This window comes from Callithrix jacchus, chromosome 7, assembly GCF_049354715.1.
Source record: "Callithrix jacchus isolate 240 chromosome 7, calJac240_pri, whole genome shotgun sequence".
NCBI lineage: Eukaryota > Metazoa > Chordata > Mammalia > Primates > Cebidae > Callithrix > Callithrix jacchus.
The window spans coordinates 50,310,571-50,334,313 of record NC_133508.1 but is presented as its reverse complement, the minus strand read 5'-3'; the positions used below and the strand labels follow the sequence as shown (position 1 = coordinate 50,334,313).

The 23,743-nt window shown below is 40.6% G+C and overlaps 1 protein-coding gene and 1 pseudogene across 13 annotated transcripts in view; one reads left to right on the top strand and one right to left on the bottom strand.

Annotated features, from left to right (window-relative positions):
- The window catches only part of VPS13D (vacuolar protein sorting 13 homolog D), a 315,484-nt gene that overhangs the window by 90,094 nt on the left and 201,647 nt on the right, over window positions 1–23,743 (bottom strand). For 12 of the 13 annotated variants that reach the window (XR_013519795.1, XR_013519794.1, XM_035307776.3 and 9 more), the window contains 2 exons: window positions 16,956–17,090; window positions 15,349–15,516 (listed from right to left, as the gene is read on the bottom strand). Coding sequence is in view for 10 of the 13 variants with exons in the window: in XM_035307776.3 (XP_035163667.3) it covers window positions 15,349–15,516; window positions 16,956–17,090 (303 nt within the window). In the remaining 3 variants the exon portion in view is untranslated. Of the gene's footprint in view, window positions 1–14,480; window positions 14,794–15,348; window positions 15,517–16,955; window positions 17,091–23,743 lie in introns of all 13 variants that reach the window. The other variant, XR_013519796.1, reaches the window with a different exon arrangement.
- LOC118143275 (small nucleolar RNA U3) lies at window positions 22,043–22,124 on the top strand (annotated as a pseudogene).

Genomic DNA, 23,743 nt, shown 5'->3' with positions numbered 1-23,743 from the left:
GGGAGGTCAAGGCAGGTGGATCACGAGGTCAGAAGATCAAGACCACCCTTGCCAACATGGTAAAACCTGTCTCTACTAAAAACGCAAAAATTAGCTGCGTGTGGTGACGCGCGCCTGTAATCCCAGCTACTCAGAAGACTGAGGCAGGCAAATCCCTTGAACCAGGGAGTCAGAGGTTGCGTGAGCCAAGATCATGCCACTGTACTCCAGCCTGGCGGCAGAGTGAGACTCTGTCTCAAAAACAAACAACTAGGCTTCTCACCAAATTCAATTTTTTAACATAAGTTAGACATGGTTCACTGTTATGTTTTTTACCTTTTACAGAGAAACAAGTGGGAAATTCTCCCTGTGTTTAGTCCTAAGAACTTTTATCTCTCCATATAATTTATTCACCGAGGCACCTCAATTTGTTGCATTAATTGATTTCTAAGCAACTCTGTTGTAGCAATCCTACAACTTTCACTTGCTGATTCTACTGGACACAAAATCCAAACAGACTTGTAAAATGTCTCCGGCTTCCCCCTTTTGCTTTGTTTCTTGGTGACTGTAGAACTGGAGATTTGCATGACCCACTGAGACTGCAGAACCAAGCATTCACACAATCTGGCATGGGTGCTAGGGAAGCCAGGTCCTCTTGGAAGCAAGATGTTTTACAGCTGTCTTCACGGCGTCAGAAGCTCTTCTGGCTCTCCTTTGAGAAGGCAGGAAAAGAGTGGGCTCAGAGTTTGTGAAGCCTGGGCACCAGCCCCTGGTTCTAACACTGATTGCACGAACTTGGCAAAACCTTTTAACCTGTATAACTTAATTTCCCATCACTGGAAGGGAAGTGATAATCATACCTGACCTGCTGGCCCCACTGGGATGTTGCAAGGTTAAATTATCTCACAGAGACATGAAAGTGCTTTAATTCCTGAAGGAGGAAAGAGTGCTTTCTAGAGCAGCAGTGTGGTCTTAGGAAAAGAGCCTGGGGCTGTAAAGGAGCCCTGAGTCCTGGTCCTCTTCCACAGCTCCCTGTTTGACCCTCCAGAAGTTAATTACCTTCACTGTGACTCAATTTCTTCATCTATCAAATGGGGATAATACTTGACTCTTTAATGCATAAGTTTGTGAAGATTAAATAACAGGAAGATGCTACAAAGGCTGAATTCCTATAAAACTACAAGGTGCCATTACTGCCTCTTCTTTTGTAACTAACTTTGACATGATCCTTGCTAATTTCAAAGTTACCAATAAAGATAAAATTACCTCGATGGCCACAATATCCTGCTTTGAACATTACAATGGGAACAAAACCGAGACAAGGGGCTGTTTTGGGAGGCATGTTCTGCTTAATTTTCATTTCAGGGAAAACAATTAAAGTTAAGGTTTCCAAACCAATGTCTTATGATATAAATTCAATAACTTGCAGGAAATGTTTAAACATTTTCCTCTAATAAAGCAAACAAATATTTCCCCTAAATATTCTTTTAATTCATTAGATTAAGAGAAACTAGTTTCTCTTTCCCTAAACCAGTTTCCTGCTACCTTAAGCCAAGCCTGGGTCCTCTCAATAGTGCACACCTGGGCTCATCAGCGCCAAGTCATTATCTGCTAAGAGCTTGCTGTGCCCCAGTTCTATGCTAGACCTGAGACATGGGGAAGTGAGGAGAAGAAATAGGATCCTAAAAGTCAATGTCCTTTTCCGATCTATATTGCTATAGCACGATTTGGCTAGTCACCGGCTTACAGATATGTTTGGCGGGGGAAATTGTAAATCAACTTTTAAAAAGTTTGTTTGGGCCGGGTGCAATGGGTCATACCTGTAATCCCAGCACTTTGGGAGGCTGAGGTGGGTAGATCACCTGAGGTCAAGAGTTCGAGACCAGCCTGGCTAACATGGCGAAACCCCATCTCTACTAAAACTATAAAAATTAGCCGGGCATGGTGGCAGGTGCCTGTAATCCCAGCTACTCAGGAGGCTGAGGCAGGAGAATTGCTTGAACCTAGGAGACAGAGGTTGCAGTGAGCTGAGATTGCGCCACTGCACTCCAGCCTGGGCGACAAGAGCAAAACTCCATCTCAAAAAAAAAAAAAAGGTTTATTTCCACAAAAAACAGAAATAGCTAGACAATTATACATTCATTAAATGTATACTGTATACCATGTGAAAAATGCTATGCCAGATAAAAGAGGGCCCACATGGATACAACCTGGGTCACTTTAATTGTCCTTACAATAACTCTTTATGGATTGTTACAGGGGAAATTGGCAAAAAAAAAAAAAAAAAAAAAAGTGTTGTCAGATAAAATCCTGCCCCCCCACCTCCTTGAGAAACAGAATAAAGTATTCTCACCCTTGCCCACAGCACTTCTCTCCTGGAACTATACAGTGTGCACAGATCCCACTGTAATACTTCTCTCCTCTGGATTCTCATTACTTACTCCTTCTCTGCCTTACCTGTTCCATGTCCTCACAAAAAGAAGGAAACATTTTTTTGAGATGGAGTCTTGCTCTGTTGCCAGGCTGGAGCACAGTGTCGCAGTCTCGGCTCACTGCAACCTCAGTCTCCCGGGTTCAAGCGATTTTTCCGCCTCAGCCTCCTGAGTAGCTGGGACTACAGACATGTGCTAAACGCCTGCCTAATTTTTGTATTTTTAGTAGAGATGGGTTTCACCATGTTGGCCAGGATGGTCTCGATCTCTCGACCTCGTGATCCACCCGCCTTGGCCTCCCAAAGTGCTGGGATTGCAGAAGAAAATATTTTCTAAGTCTTCCTTTTTAACCGTCTTTCACAGTGCCCAGCACCTAACTGGTGATGATAAATGTTTATAGACATTGGAGACAGGTGCACAAATGGTCATGCTTCAAGGTAAAATCCGGTCCCTGCTGTCACGGAAGCACATGGGAGCTCAGGGTGGGGAGAGATCACGTTCTTAACATGGCATGTGGGCTGGACCTTACAAATTTGGAGCCTCTGGCCAGAAATGGAAACAGGCACCCCAATCAAAGGTAAGACTGAGTACTAGTGTAAGGGAGAACAGCACAAGCATGACTAGGGAAACGGCTGCACAGTCCACTTTCTGCCACATTCTCTTCACACTTTAAGCCTGACTTCCCTAGTGTGGCTCCTAGTTTTTGAGCTTATCTCAATCATCCTCATGTGCCTAACTAGAAAATTTCCTTGTTCTTAGAAATGGCACTGGAGGGCTTCCTCACTGGTGTGTAATAGAAAAGGAAAAGCGAAGCTGTAATTCCCCCTTGCCCGCTGGAGGTGAATGTGATATGCCTTTACTTATATCCAGGGACCAACTGTACATCCACATTGCCTCTTCATGCCGAGGCCTCCCAAGTCAGGCCAGACACGCCATCATTTGGCTATGAGGAAAGCTAAAGCTAAGGAAAAGCCAGACTCTCGCCCGCTTCTAGAAGGATCTTCCTTTTCCTCTTAGGGGGAATTCTCCCTCATCTCAGATACTGTAGAAATTACTTAATGTAATGTCCTGACGTAAGCTTAAATTTTTCTCCCAACCATTCTCCACTTCACAAAAACTCTGCTACAAGAATTATTCTTGTCATATATTGTTTCTTTGTGAACTCTCAGATAGATGACTCTGAAATATCTCATACAAATGGCAGCATGGTGAATGAACAATGCAACAAACCTCTAAGAGGGAAAGATACATTTTCTCTATCTCTGTTCTCTGAAACTCATTCTGCAGGGAAGGACAGGCTAACAAGGCTCACAGGCAACACTGGCAATGGAAAACCAACTATAATATGGAGACAATGTTGTGAATCTTAACCTGTAGCATCAAGATTCAAGAAGCACAGCTGTCCCTCAGTATCCACTGGGGATTGGTTCCTGGACATCCAGCAGACACCACCCATCCACAGATGCTAAAGTCCCTGATATAAAAGAGTGTGGAATTTGTATACAACCTACACACATCTTCCTGTATATAAATCATCACTAGATTACTTATAATGCATTATTTTACTATGCAAATGCTATGTAAATAGCTGTTATTCTATATGCTTCAGGGAATAATGACAAGGGAGAAAATATGTTAGATAGATGTGTTCAGGGCAGACACAACTATCCTTTTTTTTTTTTTTTTTTGGTTTTGATCTGTGGTTAGTTGAATTCATGGATACAGAACTCAGATATGGAGGGCTGACTGTGCTGTCCAGCAATGCTCCAGGAGTCAGCAGAGCTAGGAAGAAGTGCAAAGCTCTACCACTTTTTGTCTGGCCATCTTGAGCAAAGTTATTTACTTCCACTGGGTCTCTGTTTCTTCATCTATAAAATGGTTAAAACTGCAACCTCTGTCTCCTAGGAGTGATAACAATAATAATGACAGGCCGGGCACGGTGGCTCATGCCTGTAATCCCAGCACTTTGAGAGGCTGAGGGGGACAGATCACAAGGTCAGGAGATGGACACCATCCTGGCCAACATGGTGAAACCCTGTCTCTACTAAAAATACAAAAAAATTAGCTGGGTGTGGTGGTGCATGCCTGTAATCCCAGCTACTTGGGAGGCTGAGGCAGGAGAGTTGCTTGAACCCGGGAGGTGGAGGTTGTAGTGAGCAGAGATTACACCACTGTACTATAGTCTGGGTGACACTGCAAGACTCCATCTCAAAATAATAATAATAATAATGACAATAATAACAGCATCTAGCTAGTTTTAGGCTTATAGAAAGGATCAAAGATACGTAAATGCCTTACCAACAACTAAAAATCAAGACAAACATACAGTGGTATTATTCTTCTTCCAATAAGGAATGATGAAGCTCTAACAAGTTAATCACATTGCTTTGTACCTCCAAGAAGCAAACCATAGTTCAGTTCAACAGAACTAAATTTAACACTCTCAGGAACAACACTTTAACCCCAACATTCTCCCTCCGACTTCTTAATTGAAGCAATGGTGTCACTAAGGATCTGAAAGCCAATCTGCTAGCAGAATTGAGAGACAAAAAAAATCTACAAAATTTGAAAAGCTATAGGACAGTCTAAGTGGAAAAGGGTAAGGAAAGAAAGGGACTATTGGGGACAATGAGTTTATTTTCTGCCTATAATTGAGAGTGGGAATGCACACCTCTCCCTAATTCTGGGTACTCTGCCCTGAAAATGAAATACCATTATTTTGAAATGACATCCTAGTTGTTTAAAAATGCTTAAAGAAGTGAAGTTCAGGAAATGGCTTAAAGAAATTACAGCTTAACACATAGCATTTAGAGGAAGACAGCCATCGGGGAAAGTGGTCTGAAGATCACTCTCAGCTTATACCGAAGTGGTCCAAAGCTCTGCTCTGCTCTGCTCCCTGGGCCAAACAGGAGGAAAGGCCTGGGGACTGTACATCCCACATGATTTAAATTTGAAGAAATCTTGGATCAGGAACATCAGGTGGGTCAGCTTACTCAAATGCTTTTGAGTCACACATTTTCTATTTGAATGAAGGAAAATCTCCAATCCTCTTCTCTCATTGCAACTGTTTTACACTAGATTAGAGATTTCCAGATAGTAAAGATTAATATGGAAAGCTTAAAAATTACAGTTGGAGGCTGGGCGAGGTGGGTCACGCCTATAATCTCAGCACTTTGGGAGGCCGAGGTGGGAGGATCATGAGGTCAGGAGTTTGAGACCAGCCTGACCAACATGGTGAAACACCGTCTCTACTAAAAATACAAAAATTAGCCGGGCGTGGTGGCGGGCACCTGTAATCCCAGCTACTTGGGAGGCTGAGGCAGGAGAATTGCTTGAACCTGGGAGGCGGAGGTTGCTGTCAGTCAAGATCGCACCATTGCACTCCAGCCTGGGCAACAAGAGCGAACTCCGTCTCAAAAAAAAAAAAATTACAGCTGGAAAATTCCAAGGCCCAACACAGAGGACTGCTTGAGCTTTACTTTTAAATAATAATGTTGCTTCCAATGGCTTGTGGTTTTGCTTTTACAATGTTTTCAGTTTGGTAAAAGATTATACCTGAGAAGTTGCATTGTGTAGAGGAAAAATAGAGGCTGCCTCCCAAATTAATTTTTTTCTAAAACTTCTAGCTCCAATAGTGAGTTATTATTAAACTTAAATCAAGGTTCCTGATGAGTCTAATTTTTCTCATCTGAAAAATGGGCTTAATCCTCCCTCCCTCCCTTCCTTCCTATTGGGCACGTGAAAGCTACGTGAGACAGCATAGGGCAAGATCCTAGGTGCATATTTGACATAATAAATGATGGCTATACTTTTCACATGGCTTTCTGATTTTTTCTTTCTTTTTTTTTTTGAGACAGAGTCTTGCTCTGTTGCCCAGGTTGGAGTGCAGTAGCACGATTTCGGCTCACTGCTACCTCCGCCTCCTGGGTTCAAGCAATTCTCCTGTTTCAGCCTCCTGAGTATCTAGGATTATAGGCATGCACCACCACACCCAGCTAATTTTTGTATTTTTAGTATAGGCAGAGTTTTGCCATGTTGGCCATGCTGGTCTCGAACTCCTGACCTCAGCTGATCTGCCTGCCTCGGCCTCCCAAAGTGCTGGGATTCCAGGCATGAGCCACCAAACCCAGCCTGCTTTCTGATCTTTAAGGGTGATTCTGACCAAGATATTCCCTCTTTCTCCTAAGAATATACTTTGATTTAGCTTTTCTTCAAGATGGAGAAAGACTCTGAAAGAACAATTGTAAGAGAGAATGAAATTTTTTTAAAAAATAGAACCTTCCAAACAGAATGAGCGTCTCGAAAATTTTATCTCATCTAAAGTTCGTCACAAGTTTTCAACAAAGGCCAAAGACTGATATGAAGAATACTGAATTACAGCAAAGAAATGCATGACCACAATGCTGAGGGTCACCAGCCAACCTAAGAAAGCTTGAACATATGATTCCTTTATAAACCATGTTTACTCTAGGGTGGAAAACCACTACTCTTGGGGGACACAAATATTTTCTGTCTTTTCACCTTAGCAACTGAACATACTTTTCCACCACACAGGCTCCAGTTTTGGAAGATCAAGTGAATTCCTCTCAAAGATGACATGTTCAGGCCTAAAAAACAAAAAAATCTTAAGAAGCTTGTTCTTAACTGAACTACTATTAGGAAACGAGGAAGTTTTGAACTTTTTCTGTCTTTCTGTTTCAAAAACAGGACATCAATAGTGGCATCATTCATTCCCTGCTCTGTCACTTCTGGCTACTGAGTTGCCTGATTAGGGTGGGAAAGGAGGGGAAAGCTAAACCCCATTCACTTGGCTCCTTCATGAGCAAGGCTGCTAAGTGGGGTACATGGGGACTGCCTGTGAATTCTGGTCACTTGCAGTTCTCATGACACCACTTCACCCCAGCCCCCACAAATATACTTTTGTTTGACCCCCCCAGAAGTTGAGATTTGCCCAAGTTAGGGTGGGTAATTCAGCATCTAAAATTTGTTTCTAACCAAAAAAAGCTCAGACTAAGGGAATCATTTTAGTACTCAAGATTATCAGAGGAAAATAAAACAAAAATTCTGATGCCAAAAATTTGAGTCATTTCCCTACATACAACTTGAAGGTACCTCCTCTTGGCTGGAAAAGAAATCCCTTGGGTGACTTATTTAGGATCAAAGTCTTTTTGAAGCTAGAAAGCCCTACATTCTCTACAGGAAAGATCACTGTCTGAAGTGAATTTCATTTACCCTGAAGTTTTGTGCCAACTTAAATACACTAAAACCCCAATGCTTATGAGAAGGCATTCACCTATTACTTGCTTATAGGTACATGGAAAAGCTATTATGGGGATAATCAGCTCAACTATAAACTAGAGCAGTCATACATAATGACAAAAACAGATACAAGCCATCAATTGCCGTTTCGCCTTCAGAATCCATGCAGGGACTCACTCAGTGCATTCTTTTGTGCAAAGATAAAACTTTCACCTTGAATAAACATTGCTCTTAGTTTGGTCTGAGCTTCATAAATATAGTGACTGCAAAGTAAACAAAAACAAGTGCTGTTTCTTAAAGGCAGATGGACCCCTCTCCTTTCAACAAGGTCACAGTATATATCAAGTTGGCTGATGGCAGGGGCTGGCTGAGAGTCTCTGTGCAGGGACAGGAAAGTCAGTTTCCACTGGATTACTGCTAGGCACCAAATCTGGTGTCCTGGGACAAAGGGCTGGTGAAAGGTTTGCTTCAGAGAGAAGCAACTCCTCTGCACTGCTGTCCCAAATAGAAACCAAAGAAATAGAACAAAATTTTATTTAAAGTCCTAGCTAGATTTTCTAGGGCTATTTAAACAGTCTGAATTTCTTGTTTTCTCTGTCTCAACTTGTTTGTATTTATCTTCAGACGGTTCTCCTAAAAGTTATCAAAGTTCACTGTGAGAACTAGGTAGGGCTTTTTATTTGGTTTACTTTTTATTTTTTGTGTTGTTTTTACTTGTTTAACATATAGAGACATGTCTAGAATAAATCTTGTAGTTAAGTGATACCACAAAAATCTAATTAAAAATGAAAATTGAGATGCCAGTACAGAAGAGCCACGTCTCAGCTCTGCAGTAACCTGGCTAATCTTGGAAAGTCACCTGGTCTCTCTGGGCCTTGGTTTCTTAATTTACATAATGGGGCTAAAAATGCCTATCCAGCTACTGACCAGGTAATTCTGATGATAAAATGATATCACATGAGTAAAACCACGCTTGCAATCCCCAAGGTTCTTATTGCCTATAAGGAAGATGGTGAAAGCCACAAACAACTGAACACGAGAATGGTGGTGAGCACCTGCACTTCCTGAGGCCAGCTTCATGCCAACAATGTTATGACAGTGGCCACTGACTAGCTACACAGTGACGTCAAAGAAGAGGCTTCTGGTGGGAAGTCAGCAGTAATTAATGTTTCATATTCTCTGCAGTGCCTAGAAGAATGCCTTACAAACAAAAAGGAAAAATATCCTGTAGCAAAACAAAACGAAACAAGACCTTCAGAATTAGCTGGACTTGGATTCAAATCCATCTTCTCTCTTTCTTTTTTTTTTGACATGGAGTTTCACTCTTGTTGCCCAGGCTGGAGTGCAGTGGCGCAATCTTGGCTCACCACAACCTCCGCCTCCCGGGTTCAAGCGATTCTCCTGCTTCAGCTTCCCGAGTAGCTGGGAATACAGGCATGTGTCATCACGCCTGGCTAATTTTTGTATTTTTTAGTATAGACGGGGTTTCTCCATGTTGGTCAGGATGGTCTCAAACTCCCGACCTCAGGTGATCCGCCTGTCTCAGCCTCCCAAAGTGCTGAGATGACAGGGGTGAGTCACCGCACCTGGCCCAAGACTTAAGACAATGTATACAAAGAGTCTGTCATCAAGCCTAACAAACAGAAGGTGCTCAACAAATGTTTGTGAATTAGTATGTATTTCACAATGAAGTACAATGTTTCAACCCTGTTCCTATACCTTTTCCTACTAATGCTGTTTATGCCAAGAAATCATCTAAAAAATTAGATCTTTATCAAATTCATAAAAAACAAAACTGATTTAAGACAATGAAACAATGGCTAAAACAACATGAAATAAAACACATTAACTAAAAACTGACAGAAAATTCACATCTTCTTGACACAAATTTGATCTGCAGAATTTGAGCTGAGAAATTTAGGCCTGGTAGAAATAAAAAAAGAAAACTACCATAAAACTACAAAAGTTATCAGTAAAATTAACATGTAGCAAACAATGAACAATGAATTCTAATTTCCATCAACAGAAAATGACCATTATGAAAATAATTTCAGTTAGTAAAATGACAAATTATGAAAATATCTGTATTCCTAAGCACAGAATCAAAACAAATGTGAGATCACAAAGGTACCGAGAATCAAAAGCATCCTATATTGACTTGATAAAGACATAATGCAGGAGATAAGGCTGGGTGCAACATGGTGAAACCCCGTCTCTACTAAAAATGCAAATTAGTCGGGCATGGTGGCACATGCTTGTAATCTCAGCTATTCTGGAGGCTGAGGTAGGAGAATCGCTTGAACCCAGGAGGTAGATTACAGTGAGCCGAGACTGCACCACTGTGATCCAGCCTGGGCGACAGAGTGAGACTCCGTCTCAAAAAAAAAGGGGGACGGAAAGTAGAACAGAATGAGCAGAGGGTCCATCAGTGATGATCAAAAGTGGTTCCCTCCTTTGCTGGAAGAAATTAAGTATGCTGTTGGCTTTCTTCCCTTAGGGAGACCAGATGACAGCTGTGCAGAGCAAACACAGTTTCTAAAGGGGCAGAAAAGACAGTGGAATCATTTGCTCTATTGTTAACATCTGAGATTTTATTAGTTTAAAAAGTACTTTTATTTGTTTTAGGATAGCTATGTATGTGAAAATATCACACAAGAATGAACAAACAAATGAAGCCAGAGTCTATCAAAGCGAAAATTCAATCAATAGAGGGACTTTCCAGTTCTCTGCCTTTGACAGATGTTAGAGGGTCTTGCAAATATTCACATGACTTACAACTAGAAGAAAGTACACTTTTTGCAATTCATGCTGTAGAAAGAAACCTTCTCCTCTGACATGGGTTTGGAATATGAAATGTTGTCATTTTCTTAAATAAATCACATTCATAGAAGTACTTCCAGAAGTGATTGCCTTGCCATGGCCTCAGGAATGGGATCAGATCTTTGAAGTTCTGCTAAGGGTTAGAGACATCTTGCCAAGACCCAGGCAGGGGAGTCATGGGTTAGATGCTCACAATTCCGTGGCTAAGATTGTGAGCCACAATTGATGTTATCAAATCTAAGATAACATCAATCTTAGATTTGAATCCATATGCTGATTTCTACGGTTGGGAGATGAGAAGGAAAGGCAAAGAGAAATCACTGAGATAAAAGGGCATAGATTATTTCCTACTTATATTTCCTTGAGGCCAATAGTAAATAAATTAAACAACAAAGATGAAATGAGATGTTCCTTTTGCAGGAATGCTCTGGGGGAAAAAGAAAGAAATGAGAAATTCCACAAGTGGATACACTATAGACTTGAAATTTAAAATGTGTGCATCTATCCACAGATGACTAAAACCTACAGGTCTATTATCTTCTTATGTGATCGAATCAACTCCTCACGGGGTTTTCACATACTTCATCTCTTTTGCTCAGGCCAGTGTGACAGGGGAATTACCACCATCTTTTCATAAATGTTAAAAACAAATATTGCAAAACTAACAGAGGAAAAGATTATTTAAAGGTAGAAATGCAACTGGCCAGGCGTGGTGGCTCATGCCTGTAATCCCAGCACTTTGGGAGGCAGATCATGATGTCAGGAGATAGAGACCATCCTGGCCAACATGGTGAAACCTCGTCTCTACAAAAACACAAAAATTAGCTGGGCATGGTGGCGTATGCCTGTAATTCCAGCTACTATGGAGGCTGAGGCAGAAGAATCGTTTGACCCCAGGAGTAGGAGGTTGCGGCAAGACGAGATTGCGCCACTGCAGTGCAGTCTGGTGACAGGCTGACTCCATCTCAAACACACACACACACACACACACACACACACACGCATGCACACACACATACAATGTGATTAAAGTGCTACTATCCTACCAGCCTCAAGCTCCCTCAATGTACAAGCTTATGTCTATAATAATGGCTTGCGATCTTTGGAGGCATGACTCTCTCCCTGAGGATACAAAAGAAACGTTGGACCCTCACCCTAGAAAAACACACGTTTGTACAATATTTACAATTAATTTAAGAGATTTACAAACTTCTCCACTACACTCAAAGCTCGCTGAACCAGGCTAAAGCCCTCTGGTCTTTGCAATGAGGTGCAGTGCACTGGCAGGGGCTCAGTGTGGTGCAGTTCTGTCCCCTCTGACCCTTTTTTAATCACTGGAACTCAGGCGCTCTTTAAAGGAATAATTGCCACAGGCCAACAGTTGATTGTTGTGGTCATTTGTACTTCTCAAACTCCTCTGGTATACATAGAGAAACAAACAAAACATTCCCCTAAAACAACTTTAACAGTTGATTCCAACCCACAAAACTAAAAGAAAACGCTTATCTTTAGTCCAACTATGTATGTGCAGAGTCACAGATGACCTGAGGTGGTATTCAACTGATAGACCCATTTAAATCTACCATTTCCTATGAGACGTAGTAATTTTATGTTTATCTGCTTTCTCATCTTAGAGATACAACTAGTTGTTATATCTCTATAAACACACCTAAGATTGCCGGTGTCAAACTATAGTCATGTGTCAAATACCATTTTGGTCAACCATGGGCTGCATATCTGATGATTCACCCATAAGATTATAATAGCATACTTTTACTGTACCTTTTATAGGTTTAGATATGTTTAACATGCTGTACAAATTTGTAGCCTAGAAGCAATAGGCTATCCAGACAGCCTAGGTGTGGAATAGGCTGTATTCCATCTAGGTTTGTGTAAGTATACTCTATGATGTTCATGCAACAATGAAATCACCTAGTGAAATGATTCTCAAAATGGATCCCTGATGTTAAGCAATGTGATATAGTACGGTGTTTGTTCCTCAAATCTCATGCTGAATTATAATCCCCAATGTTGGAGCCAGGACCTGGTGGGAGGTATCTGGATTCTAAGAGCAGATTTCCTATCAATGGATTAGTACCATTCCCTTGGTGTTCATGATAGTGAGCGAGTTCTCGTGAGATCTGGCTGTTTCCCCTTCTCTCTCTTGCTCCCACTCCCACCATGTGAGACACCTGCTCCTGCTTCACCTTCCACCATGACTGGAAGCTTCCTGAGACCTCACCAGAAGCAAATGCTGGTGTCATGCTTCCTCTACAGCCTGTAGAACCGTGAGTCAATTAAACCTCTTTTCTTATAAATTACCCAGTCTCAGGGATTTCTTTACAGCAATTCAAGAATGAACTAATAGACAATGTATGCCTGTAAATTACACAGCCATCCCCTCAGATGCAGCCTGTGGCTCCGATACTAGCAGCTTATTAAAGGAAAGACAAATATATGAAGAAACCCAACCACATGGAAAGGGAGGTTCCCATTCAAGAAGACTCATTCCCTGGAAAGCAATATCCTTATACAAATCCTTTAACACATAAAGCATGATATCCAATAAAATGTATTGCCACTGCCCCCAGGCCTTCATATAGATCCAGTGTGAGGATGAGGGTGGGGGGACACTGCTCTTTCTTTCTGCTTAAGTTATAATCTCATGCTGACCCTCAAGCTTCAAAAACCTTTTTTCAGGGGAAACAGAAAAACCAGGAAACAAACGAGACTTCCACAAACCAAGGAGAATAAAGAAAGGGCCAATCCTTTCACTAGGATGTTGCCAGGAGACACTGGAGAAACTCCTAAGAGGTCTCTCCTGTTGAGATGTCACAGGGACGTGAACAGCCTCTTCATTCTTAACGCAGCGAACCATGGAGGTTCCTACTAGCCCCAATGGGGTTTGACTCTCCGACTCTCAGTGTCCCAGACGCTCCTTCTCTGTAGCTCATACTAGATTGGTTTTCATTTCAAGAGCACTAACGGTTTCCTGGTGGCTCAAGTCTTGATGCAAATATTACAGGCAAAGTAATGACCTATGTATCTTCTTCACTCTGTATTTTTCAAAATTTTTGTAACATCTCACCTTGTTTTGTTCTTACAATAAACTTGTAAAGTAGGTGCATTTCTGTTCCACAGTGAAGAAGTCCTATTGTTAAACCATAAGCATCCTCATTTCTTAAATTATGGTAAAGCCCAAGGTACAAAAACAAAGAAATTATAAAACCAGGAAGACTTTCTTATGTCAATTAGAATTCAATAAAGTTAAAATTTAATAAAATACTTAAGCAAGAAGAGTGAGGAATCTGTGCTACCACCATGACAGTTTATGATGCGTGAGGGGTAAGGGGCCATGGAATTAAGAAAGGACTCAAGGCAGAAAAGTATATGGTAGATCATACTCTGAACCTGAGTCTCACTGCTTTGCAACCATGAGTTGGAAAGTCTCTCTAAAAGACTATTGCTGGCCAGGCATGGTGGCCCACACCTGTAATCCCAGCACTTTAAGAAGCCAAGGCCAGTGGATCACTTGAGGTCAGGAGTTCGAGACCAGCCTGGCGAAATGGTGAAAACCCTGTCTCTACTAAAAAATATAAAAAGTAACTGGGTGTGGTGGTGGGCACCTGTAATTCCAGCAACTTGGGAGGCTGAGGCAGGAGAGTTGCTTGAACCCAGGAGGCAGAGGTTGCAGTGAGCCAAGAACATGCCATTGCACTCCAGCCTGGGTGACAGACCAAGACTCTGTCTCCGAGAAAAAAAAAAGAAAAAGAAAGGAAAAAAAGAACAAACAAACGAACTGGTGCTTATTTTGAACCATAAGGAAAAAGGTCCACTTTGGTCTGGTTTGATAATCCTACAGAATTGATCTAACCAATCTATCATCCCTAGAAAATAGTTTGGGAAAGAAAGGATAAATTCTCAGCTCTCACACATTATTAACAAGAATACCATACTACATAGAAATGCTATTCAGCTCTACTCACTTACCTGCTCTTCAAGGCAAATGTCTATGCAGTGCCACAAAGATGTCTTCGGTAAAGCTACCTTCACATTTTATCAGCCCGTGGCACAAGTACACCTACGATCTCACTAAAATAAATGCTGTCTCTAAAGTAAATAAGCAGACAGCACAGGTGTTTTCTCAAAATGAGCTCATCCATGAAAAAGTCAGTCTCTGCGAGAAACATGTGTTGAGATGAAAGGAAGAACAAAACAGCAGAGCTCTTTGGAGGCCTGCATGTCAGATAGCAACCACCCTTCAACTCCCTTCACCTTCTCCATCTTCACACATAATCCGTTCCTGCCAGAAAATACAGAGTGAACTAAGAAATGTCCACGAATTAAGATGCCAGTGAACAAACAAGTCAACTAGCTGCAAGATACTGGAGAATGACATCATTGTCTGTCTGCTGCTAGATTTAGACAGCTAAAAAGGTTGTGTCATTATAGAAGGCCGTACTTCGGTTTGGACTTTCCCTGTAAACTGTGGTTAATAACTGGGAAATTTTGGGCAAGAAAATGGCATGAGTTCATTCTGGTGGCACAGTTAAAGATGCAGGGGGTCACCATGAAAGGTCCAGGGTGTCAGGGGCTATTGCAGTGACCCAGGTAAGAGATATACAATGCCTGGACTAAGGCAGTGGCAATGGAGAGGAAGAAGGAAGAGATATTTTAGAGGTGGATTCAGTGTACCTGGTGGCAGGTGATTGGAGGTGAGGAAAAGGCAAGTCGTGTGGGCAGTGAAGCAAAGGCCATGAATATAACTTCTCACAGCCTATTAACTATGAAAGAAATGCTAGTACTGTGGAGGACTCATGAGGTTAATTATAATGGAATTTCACCTCTATTTCCTTACCTTGGCTGCAGAGTTTGATACCCCGTGTGTAACATTTCTGATGAGGCCCCCAACATTTCCATACTTTATCAGTCCAGTAACCCCTTCGGAAACATCATTCAAAAGCCCCATAGGATTGCCAAGAAAATCCACTGATCCCAGGATTCTAGCTGCCTGGCTGAGGAGTTCCTGGCAAATGGAATAGGAAGAGAAAAGTCCAATCAGCATTTACTTATATTTGCAGATACCAGTGTCCCAGGTGAAAAGGTAAGAAGTCTGTTTTGTCCTCCGTTCCCATTACTACCAGGAATTAGCTTTTGATCTTCATCAACTGCAAAACCATCTTCTGTCCTTTCATGAGCACCATCCAAGTTTCTCCCAACACACAGATCCCTGCGATTGCTTTCAATATTCCCAGAAATACCCTTCAAAGCCAGTTAGAAAAATAAAAATAGCTATGAAACAGGAGGGATTCTTAGGAGTATTTGCTACTATATATATCACACTCTTCTTTTCATTGTGCCTACAAATAGAGAAGTAATCACCAGCAGACAGAATTATAAAAGAAAAGTGAGGAAGAGAGGTAGATTTACAGCTCTTCTCATAAGCTGTGGTGTGGGTGGGGGGGCCTGAAGAAGGCATGGACAGACTTATCAAGCAAACCTCCACTGTTTCTGTCTTTCTTTGAAGCAGGGTCTCAGTCACACAGGCTGGGGTGAGGGAGCACCATCATGGCTCACTGCAGCCTTGACCTCCTGGGCTCAAGCAGTCCTCCTAACTCAACCTCCCAAGTAGCTGGGACTACAGGTGAGTGCCTCTCCAACTGGCTAATCTTTTTTTCTATATTTTGTAGAGACGGAGGTCTCAATATGTTGCCTAGGCTGATCTTAAACTCCTGAGCTCAAGTCATCCTCCTGTCTTGGCCTCCCACAAAGTACTGGGGTTACAGGTGTGAGCCACCATGCCCAGCCCCCTCCACTCTTTCTATACTTCCATTTGCCTGATCCAGGTTCCAGTGATATCTGCTGTATCACTTTCCTTAGTTAGGTAGAAACATCACCAATTAGGAAAGTCAAAAGAGGAAAGGAGGAATGGAGAAAAGGAAGCGAGAATAGAATATATTTTAACTTTAAAAGCTACTAAATTTGATATTATCTTGATCTGTCTCTTCATTGAAGAATATGCCTTGGCTTTACTTTTTGATCTTTGCAGTCTGCATAATAAATACGAAATGGAAAATGTCCAATTTGATTTAAAAAATTTCAAGTTCAACCCAAGGGCAGGATCCCACAGACTCTAAGAACATGGGTGTAGTTGCTGAAAGAAGGCCCATGCCTGGTAAATAAAAACATTATTTTGTTATTTTTAAAGCATCAATTCAACCATTAAGAGTCGTGGCTAATCTAGCAGAAACCCCTCAGACTAGTTCTGAGGGATGAAACCAACAGTCAAATGTACTGTCTCAGGATTTCATGGGTTTCTTGGGATATGACCCAACCTGTAACACCACTGAGTTGAAATGTTTAAGTGGGTTCTCAATAGTAATGTCTGAGTAACCAAAATTCCCAAACAACTAAAACAAACATTGTGCTTATGCTCCAGCCAATGAGAACTTCTCCAAACCTCACCTCCTGGAAATGTTTGAGGATATCATTGATGATGAACTCCTTGGTCTCATAGGGATGTACCCGAGTGAATGGATCTAGATTAATCACAGCATCTTCAAACCGTATCAAAGGAAATCCCAAGGTACTTTTTAGGGCCTAAGTAAGGAAGAAAGGAAATGACATACTTAAGTCATATGATGGCCTTCTGGGATACTATAATTCTAGATTCCATCAAAGCTACAATTCATGTTAACTTTCCAACGAGGGTCAGGTTTTGATGTTTATAAATAAGGATTTTCCCTGTAACTATAAAAGTAAAATACTAGGGAAAAATACATATATAGACAGACATATTATCACCCAAGTCACATACATCACATAGAGATCAACACTATTGGTTTGTGTCATAATTCCTTTCGGTCTGTTTTGTTTCTGTTTGATATGTTTTACTTTTTGACTGATGTATACCACACATACAGAAAAGTATACTAATCAAATGTATAGTTCAAAACCCAAATGATTATTCCCAAAGTGAACAGAATAATGTATCCACCACAAGATCAGAAAGCAGACTGTTATCCCCATCTTGGAAGCAGCCCACTCACCATGAGCACATATCCACCCCCCTCCTGCCTCCTTCTTTCCCGTAGACAACCACAGTAATGACATCTATCACCACAGGTGAGCTCTCCTGCTTTAAACTGCACATAAATGAAACCATCAGTATGCACTCTGTTGTAGGAGGCTTCTCACAGACAATATTACATATGTGAGTTTCCTAGATTGTTACATACAGCTATAGTTTGTTAACTTTCATTGTCATATAATACTCCATTGCGCTAATAAAACAATGTATTTAACCACCACTGTTGATGAAAAGTTGGGTTGTTTCAGACTTTTTGCTATTATGAATAATGCTGCTATAAACAACATTAGACACGTCTATGGCAGGCTACATAACAGGTTCTGGCTCTGTTGCCCAGGCTGCAATACAATGGCACAATCACGGCTCACTGCAGCCTTGACCTGGGCTCACGTGATGTATACCACACATACAGAAAAGTATACTAATCAAATGTATAGTTCAAAACCCAAATGATTATTCCCAAAGTGAAGAGAATAATGTAACAACCACAAGCTACTTCAGCCTCCTTAGTAGCTGGGTCTGCAGGTGCAAACCCCCATGCCCTGCTAATATTTGCATTTTTGTAGAGAAGGGTTTTCACCATGTTGCCCAGGCTGGTCTCAAACACCTGGGATCAAGCAATCTGCCTACCTTGGCATCCCAAAGTGCTGTGATTACAGGTGTAAGCCACCGCTCCCTGCCCAGATATGTCTTTTGGGGCACATTTATGCATTTTTCTTGGACATATACCTGGGAGTGGAATTGGGTCATAAAGAATGTACATATATAATCTTAATATATTCTGCCAAACAGTTTTCCAAAGTGGTCAAACCAGTTTATGCTCCATTCAGCAGTATACAAAATCCCTTGTTATTCTATTCCCTCATCAGCACTTGGTATAGATAGCATTTTTAAAAAACAGATAGTCTGGTCAGGAGTGGTGGCTCATGCCTGTAATCCCAGCACTTTGGGAGGCTGAGGTGGGAGGATCACTTGAGGCCAGCAGTTGAAGACCAGCCAGGGTGACGAAATAAGACCCTGTCTCTACAAAAAGTTTAGAAATTAACTGGGCATGCTGGCATGCAGTTGTAGTCTCAGATACTCAGGAGGCTGGGAAAGGAGGATCACTTGGATTTTGAAGGTCAAGGCCACAATAAGCCGAGATTGTGCCACTGTACTTAGCCTGCGTAAGACCCTCTCTCACTCTAAAAAAAAAAAAAAGTCTCAAAAACAGTCTCTGTCGCCTAGGCTGTAGTGCCGTAGTGGGATCTTGGCTCACGGCAGCCTGGACCTCCTGGGCTCAAGTGATCATCCTGCCTCAGCCTCCCACTACAGGCACACACCACCACACCCAGCTAATTTTTCTTTTTTTTGGAGAGACAGGGTCTTGCCCTGTTGCTCAATGCCTGGCCTCAAGTGATCCACTCATCTCAGCCTCCCAAAGTGCTGGGATTACCATGGCTGACCCTTAAAACAAACAAATGACAACAAAAAAAACCCCTGGATAATCTCATCAGTGTGTAATGTATCTCGGTATAGTTTTGACAAATAAACTGATAGGTGTGTAATGGTACCTCAGAGTAGTCTCTTTTCTGTTGAGAAGTGAGATTAAACAACTTTTAATATGCATATGCCATTTGGATACCTTTTTGTGAAGTGCTTATTGAAGTCTTTTGCTCACGTTTATAGTGAGCTCCTGCTTTCTATTTCTTCCTGCTTTCTAAGAGTTCTTGTGTATTCAAGTCCTCTGTTGAACAGATGTGTTGCAAAAATCTTCTTCCATTCTGTGACTTGTCTTATTATTCTTTAAATGATATCTTTTAGTGATCACACAGTCTTAATTTTAAGGAAATCCACATTGTCAATCTTTTCCATTATGGTAAGAGCTTTCTGTGTCCTGGTTAAGAAATTATCTCCATCAAGGTCATAAAGATATTCCCGTGTTTACTTATGGAAGTTTTATTGTTTTACTCTTCACACTTAAATCTATACTCCACCTAGAATTTATTTTTATGTATGGTGTGAGGGAGTGGCCAAGATTCATTTTTTTCCTGATAAATATTGAACTAAGTAATATTTGTTGAAAAGAGCATCCTTTCCATTACTGCAGTGTGGTATAAATGTTGTCGTAAGTCACATGATGGCATTACACATCCGTTTCTGGATTCTCTCTTCTGTTTCACTTTGCTCTGCTTTCTACCAATGCCACACTGTCTTAATTACTGTAGTCTTGTAATAATTTCTGAAGTCGAATAGTGTAAGCTCTCCCCAACTCTGTACTTTTTCTCCAGGATTACCTTAACTGCTCTTTGCACTTTTCAACTGCAGAGAAATTTTAGATTCAGCTTGTCAGTTTGCCACCAAAAAAACTGCTGGAATTTTCATCAGGACTGTACTGAATCTACAGATCAATTTGAGGTGCAACGACAACTTTACTGAATCTTCCAACTTACTGAAATGGTATGTCCCTTCATCTATGAGGGTCTTTTTCACAATAATGTTTAACTGTTTTCGTGTAGAAGTCTTATACCCCTTTTGTTGGATTTATTCCTAGATACCTGTGGTAGATTAAAAATGGCCACACATTCTTTGCGTCTTCTATCAAGCGGTGAAGTCTATGTCCCCTCCACCTGAATCTTCACTAGCCTTGTAATTTGCTTCAGCCAACAGGAGGTGGGACATATAATAATGTGTGACCTTTGAGCCTAGGCCTCAAAAGAGCTTGGAGCTTCTACGCTGCTTCTACTATATCACCAATTAGTATGATGTTTATTGTAGCTTTTTAATAGATACACATAAACAGATTAAAGCAGTTACCTTCTATTTTTAGCTTGCTAAATTTTTATTGTAGATGGATGATGAAGTTTGTCAATGGCTTTATGTATTTTTAAATAATCATATTCTATTTTCTTTTGTTGATGTGGTAAATTACCAAATTTATTTGCAAATGTTAAACTAAACCTGCATTCCAGGAATAAACCCAATTTGGTTATATTAACCTTCTTACACATTTCTGTTTTTGAGTTATTAATATTTTGTTCAGATTTCTTCTGTATTCATAAAAAAGTGGTCTATAATTTTCTTTTATTATTTGATAATTTAAAAAAAAAATATAGTTTTCTGGGAAACTTCCTAAATATATTCACAGTTATTTTAAATTTTGTGTCTAAAAATACCAACATCCAATTTATCTATGGTTCTGTTTTTAGTGTTTGTTTTTTTGTCCCATCTCTAAGCAGGGCTGGTAATTTGTAACTGAATGCAACATTTTGTATGAAAACTTATAGAGACTATGGATGAGTTTTTAGCTTCTGGCAGGCACTTAGAATAAGAAGCATAATGCCTAAATCAACCAGGGTTTGAGTTTTCTCAAGGCTGCATTTTAGTCTTTATCTAAGTTCTGGTATATTTCAGTCCTTTTAAGTCCTGGTGTAGTCCTATAGCAGTCTCAGTGAAAACCAATGCCATTCCTCTACTTTTAATCTCCCTAGTACCATATGACTGCCGAAAAGACTGTTTAAGTTCTTCAGACTCTCAGCTGCCACTTTTTGCTTGGTTTCTCTCAGTCTGTGTCACTTAGAAATTAGCAAATGTCTCAAGAAAGAAAGTAGCTCAGACTATTGGGGTCTGTTTTCTGCCTGTCCCTTCTCTGTAAGATATTAGCCCTTCAATTACCAGCTCTTTTAGTAGCAATGAAGTCTAAGTTTTGCTTTGCTAGCCCCATGAGACTGCCAAAAGCTTTACTTGCATTCTCTGCCTGTTGGCAGCTGCTTTTTGTGCTTGGCTTCTTCACCTTTCTCCCCACACTGCTTACAAATCAGAAAAAGTCTCAAGAATAAAAGCAAAATAAATGTTGGGCTCACCTTACTGAGTTTCTCTCCTCTCATAAATCTTGAACTCTCAAGTCCTGGCTGTTTTGGTAGCTTTCCAATGGCTTCAAATGGATACTCTACCATCTGTCTTTTCTTGAAGTTCTCAGCTAACATGGGTCTGCTATAAGCTGGTTAACAATCTCTGAATATGGCTCTATTTTCTGATTATATCTTTATTTAAAATGATTAATATTTCTAGGTGTTTAGAAGCATGTCAAATACTCTTCCTTATTAAATATAAAAACACTTTTTCATGCTAATATGACCAGTAAATCTCTGATTCACTTAGAATTTATCCTTACATAAAGTGTCAAGAATAAATCTAATATTTTTTCTATTGTGATTTAGTCTAATAGCATTATTGAAAAGTCTATATACTCCCCACTGAATTAAAATCTCATTACATACTTAAATTTCATGTGCAACTTAATGACATTTCCATTCTGTTTTCTAACTTATAATCTTTCTGCATGTATCTTCTGAGGCTGCCTTAAATTATTTTGGAACAAGAATATGTTTAATTGAAATTAAAATATATAATGCAAGAAAGAGTAAAATTTTCTAAAACCAGAAAGGAGGGAAAACTTTTTTGTGACTCAAAATTCAGATTTAAGACTATACTTTCAGGGATCATTTCTATAGTTTGTTACTACAGAAGTTTCTCTGAAGATGTAGAGTTTTCAAAAAAAAATTAGATTCAAAACAGCAGAAGACTAATAATAAATTTGACAACATAAAAATAAACAGCTCTTATATAATTAAACACAAACACACACGCACCAAAAGCAAAGTAAAAAGACAAAAAGCTAAAGAAAAAATACTTGCAACTTTCATCAAAGACATAACGTTTAGAAAGAGCTTCTAAAATTAGAAGAGATAAAAGATCTGACAGAAAAATAGACAAGTGACATTCCAGGCAGTTCACGGAGAAAAATCTGGACCTTTAACATTCAGATCAGGAAAAGAAGAAGTAGAATAAACCAGAAAGGATAGATGTCAAGAACAGGGAAGTCAGCAATGTCAAATTGGTAGAGGATGCTACAAAGGTTAAGGCTAGAGAGAAAGGCCACTGGATTTGGTGCCTTGGGAAGTTACTGATAACATCCTGCTAAGTAATTTCAGAATATTTTAGAGATTAATAGCAACCTCAAGTTGAGCTCGGCCCAGTGGCTCATGCCTGTAATCCACACTTTGGGAGGCTGAGGTGGGCAGGTAACTTGAGCCCAGGAGTTTGAGACCAGCCTGGACAACACGGTAAAACCCTGTCTCTACAAAAAATACAAAAATTAGCCAGGCGTGGTGGCACGCACCTGTAGTCCCAGCTACCTGGGATATAGGATCACCTGAGCCCAGGAGGTTGAGGCTGCAGTGAGTTGTGATCATGCCACAGCATTTCAGCCTGAGTGACAGAGTGAGACCCTGTCTCCTCCATCCCCTCAAAAAGTCCAAAGTTAAGTTAATTCAGCCTAACTCTCTCTCTCTCTCTGGTATAAATAAAACAAGAAATGTTAAGTGGATGGCCTAAAGTCACATAGCTAGCTATTTGATTTTAGATGTGAATATGTTCATTTTCACAATAGCAACTACCTATTAGCTCGAAAGCATGAAAGCCAGGGAGCCAGAATGGAGGACTGTATTATTTCTCCTGAAAAACGTTCTGCTATTCATTCACCCATGCTGTACCTTACCTTATGGCGAGTGATGATAAAGTACGTGAGCAGGTCTTATTTTCCTCATTTCACTGGCAGAGAAACTGAGGTTCAGTAAGCTCAACTGCTTTGCTTAGAGCCATAAAATAAACATGCTGGGAAAACCGGGTACTGACAATCAGTTCAGCACTCGGTTTTGCCAATACTACTTTGAGCATTACTTTATTCTCAGAGAACAGAAAATGAGATCAAAACAAAGGCTAAGGTAAAAGCTTTTATACCCCAACTTACTCACTGCAACCAAATACTGAAGAAGAACCACACAAAGCAGCAAAGCCTTTGACACCTGTACTAAATTGTCAAAGCCTTCATCATAAACACTATAACCTTTCGGAATGATGAAGGTGCTTTGTCTGATTCAAGGAACTACTCTGGCCCTTAAGTAAAAGTTATCCTTACCTAGTCATTTACTGCTTTTGGGACTCCCCATGGAAAAAGCTGAGATACAGCTCAATGGCATGAATTATTCTGCCACCTTCAGGTTAATCTGGTCAGTCAACGTTGATGAGATGAGGGAACGAGCCAAACAGGGCTTATTCTTGTAGTAACTAAATAGCTACTCAAATACAGTAGTATACAAAGTTGATGCTTATTTATACAAGT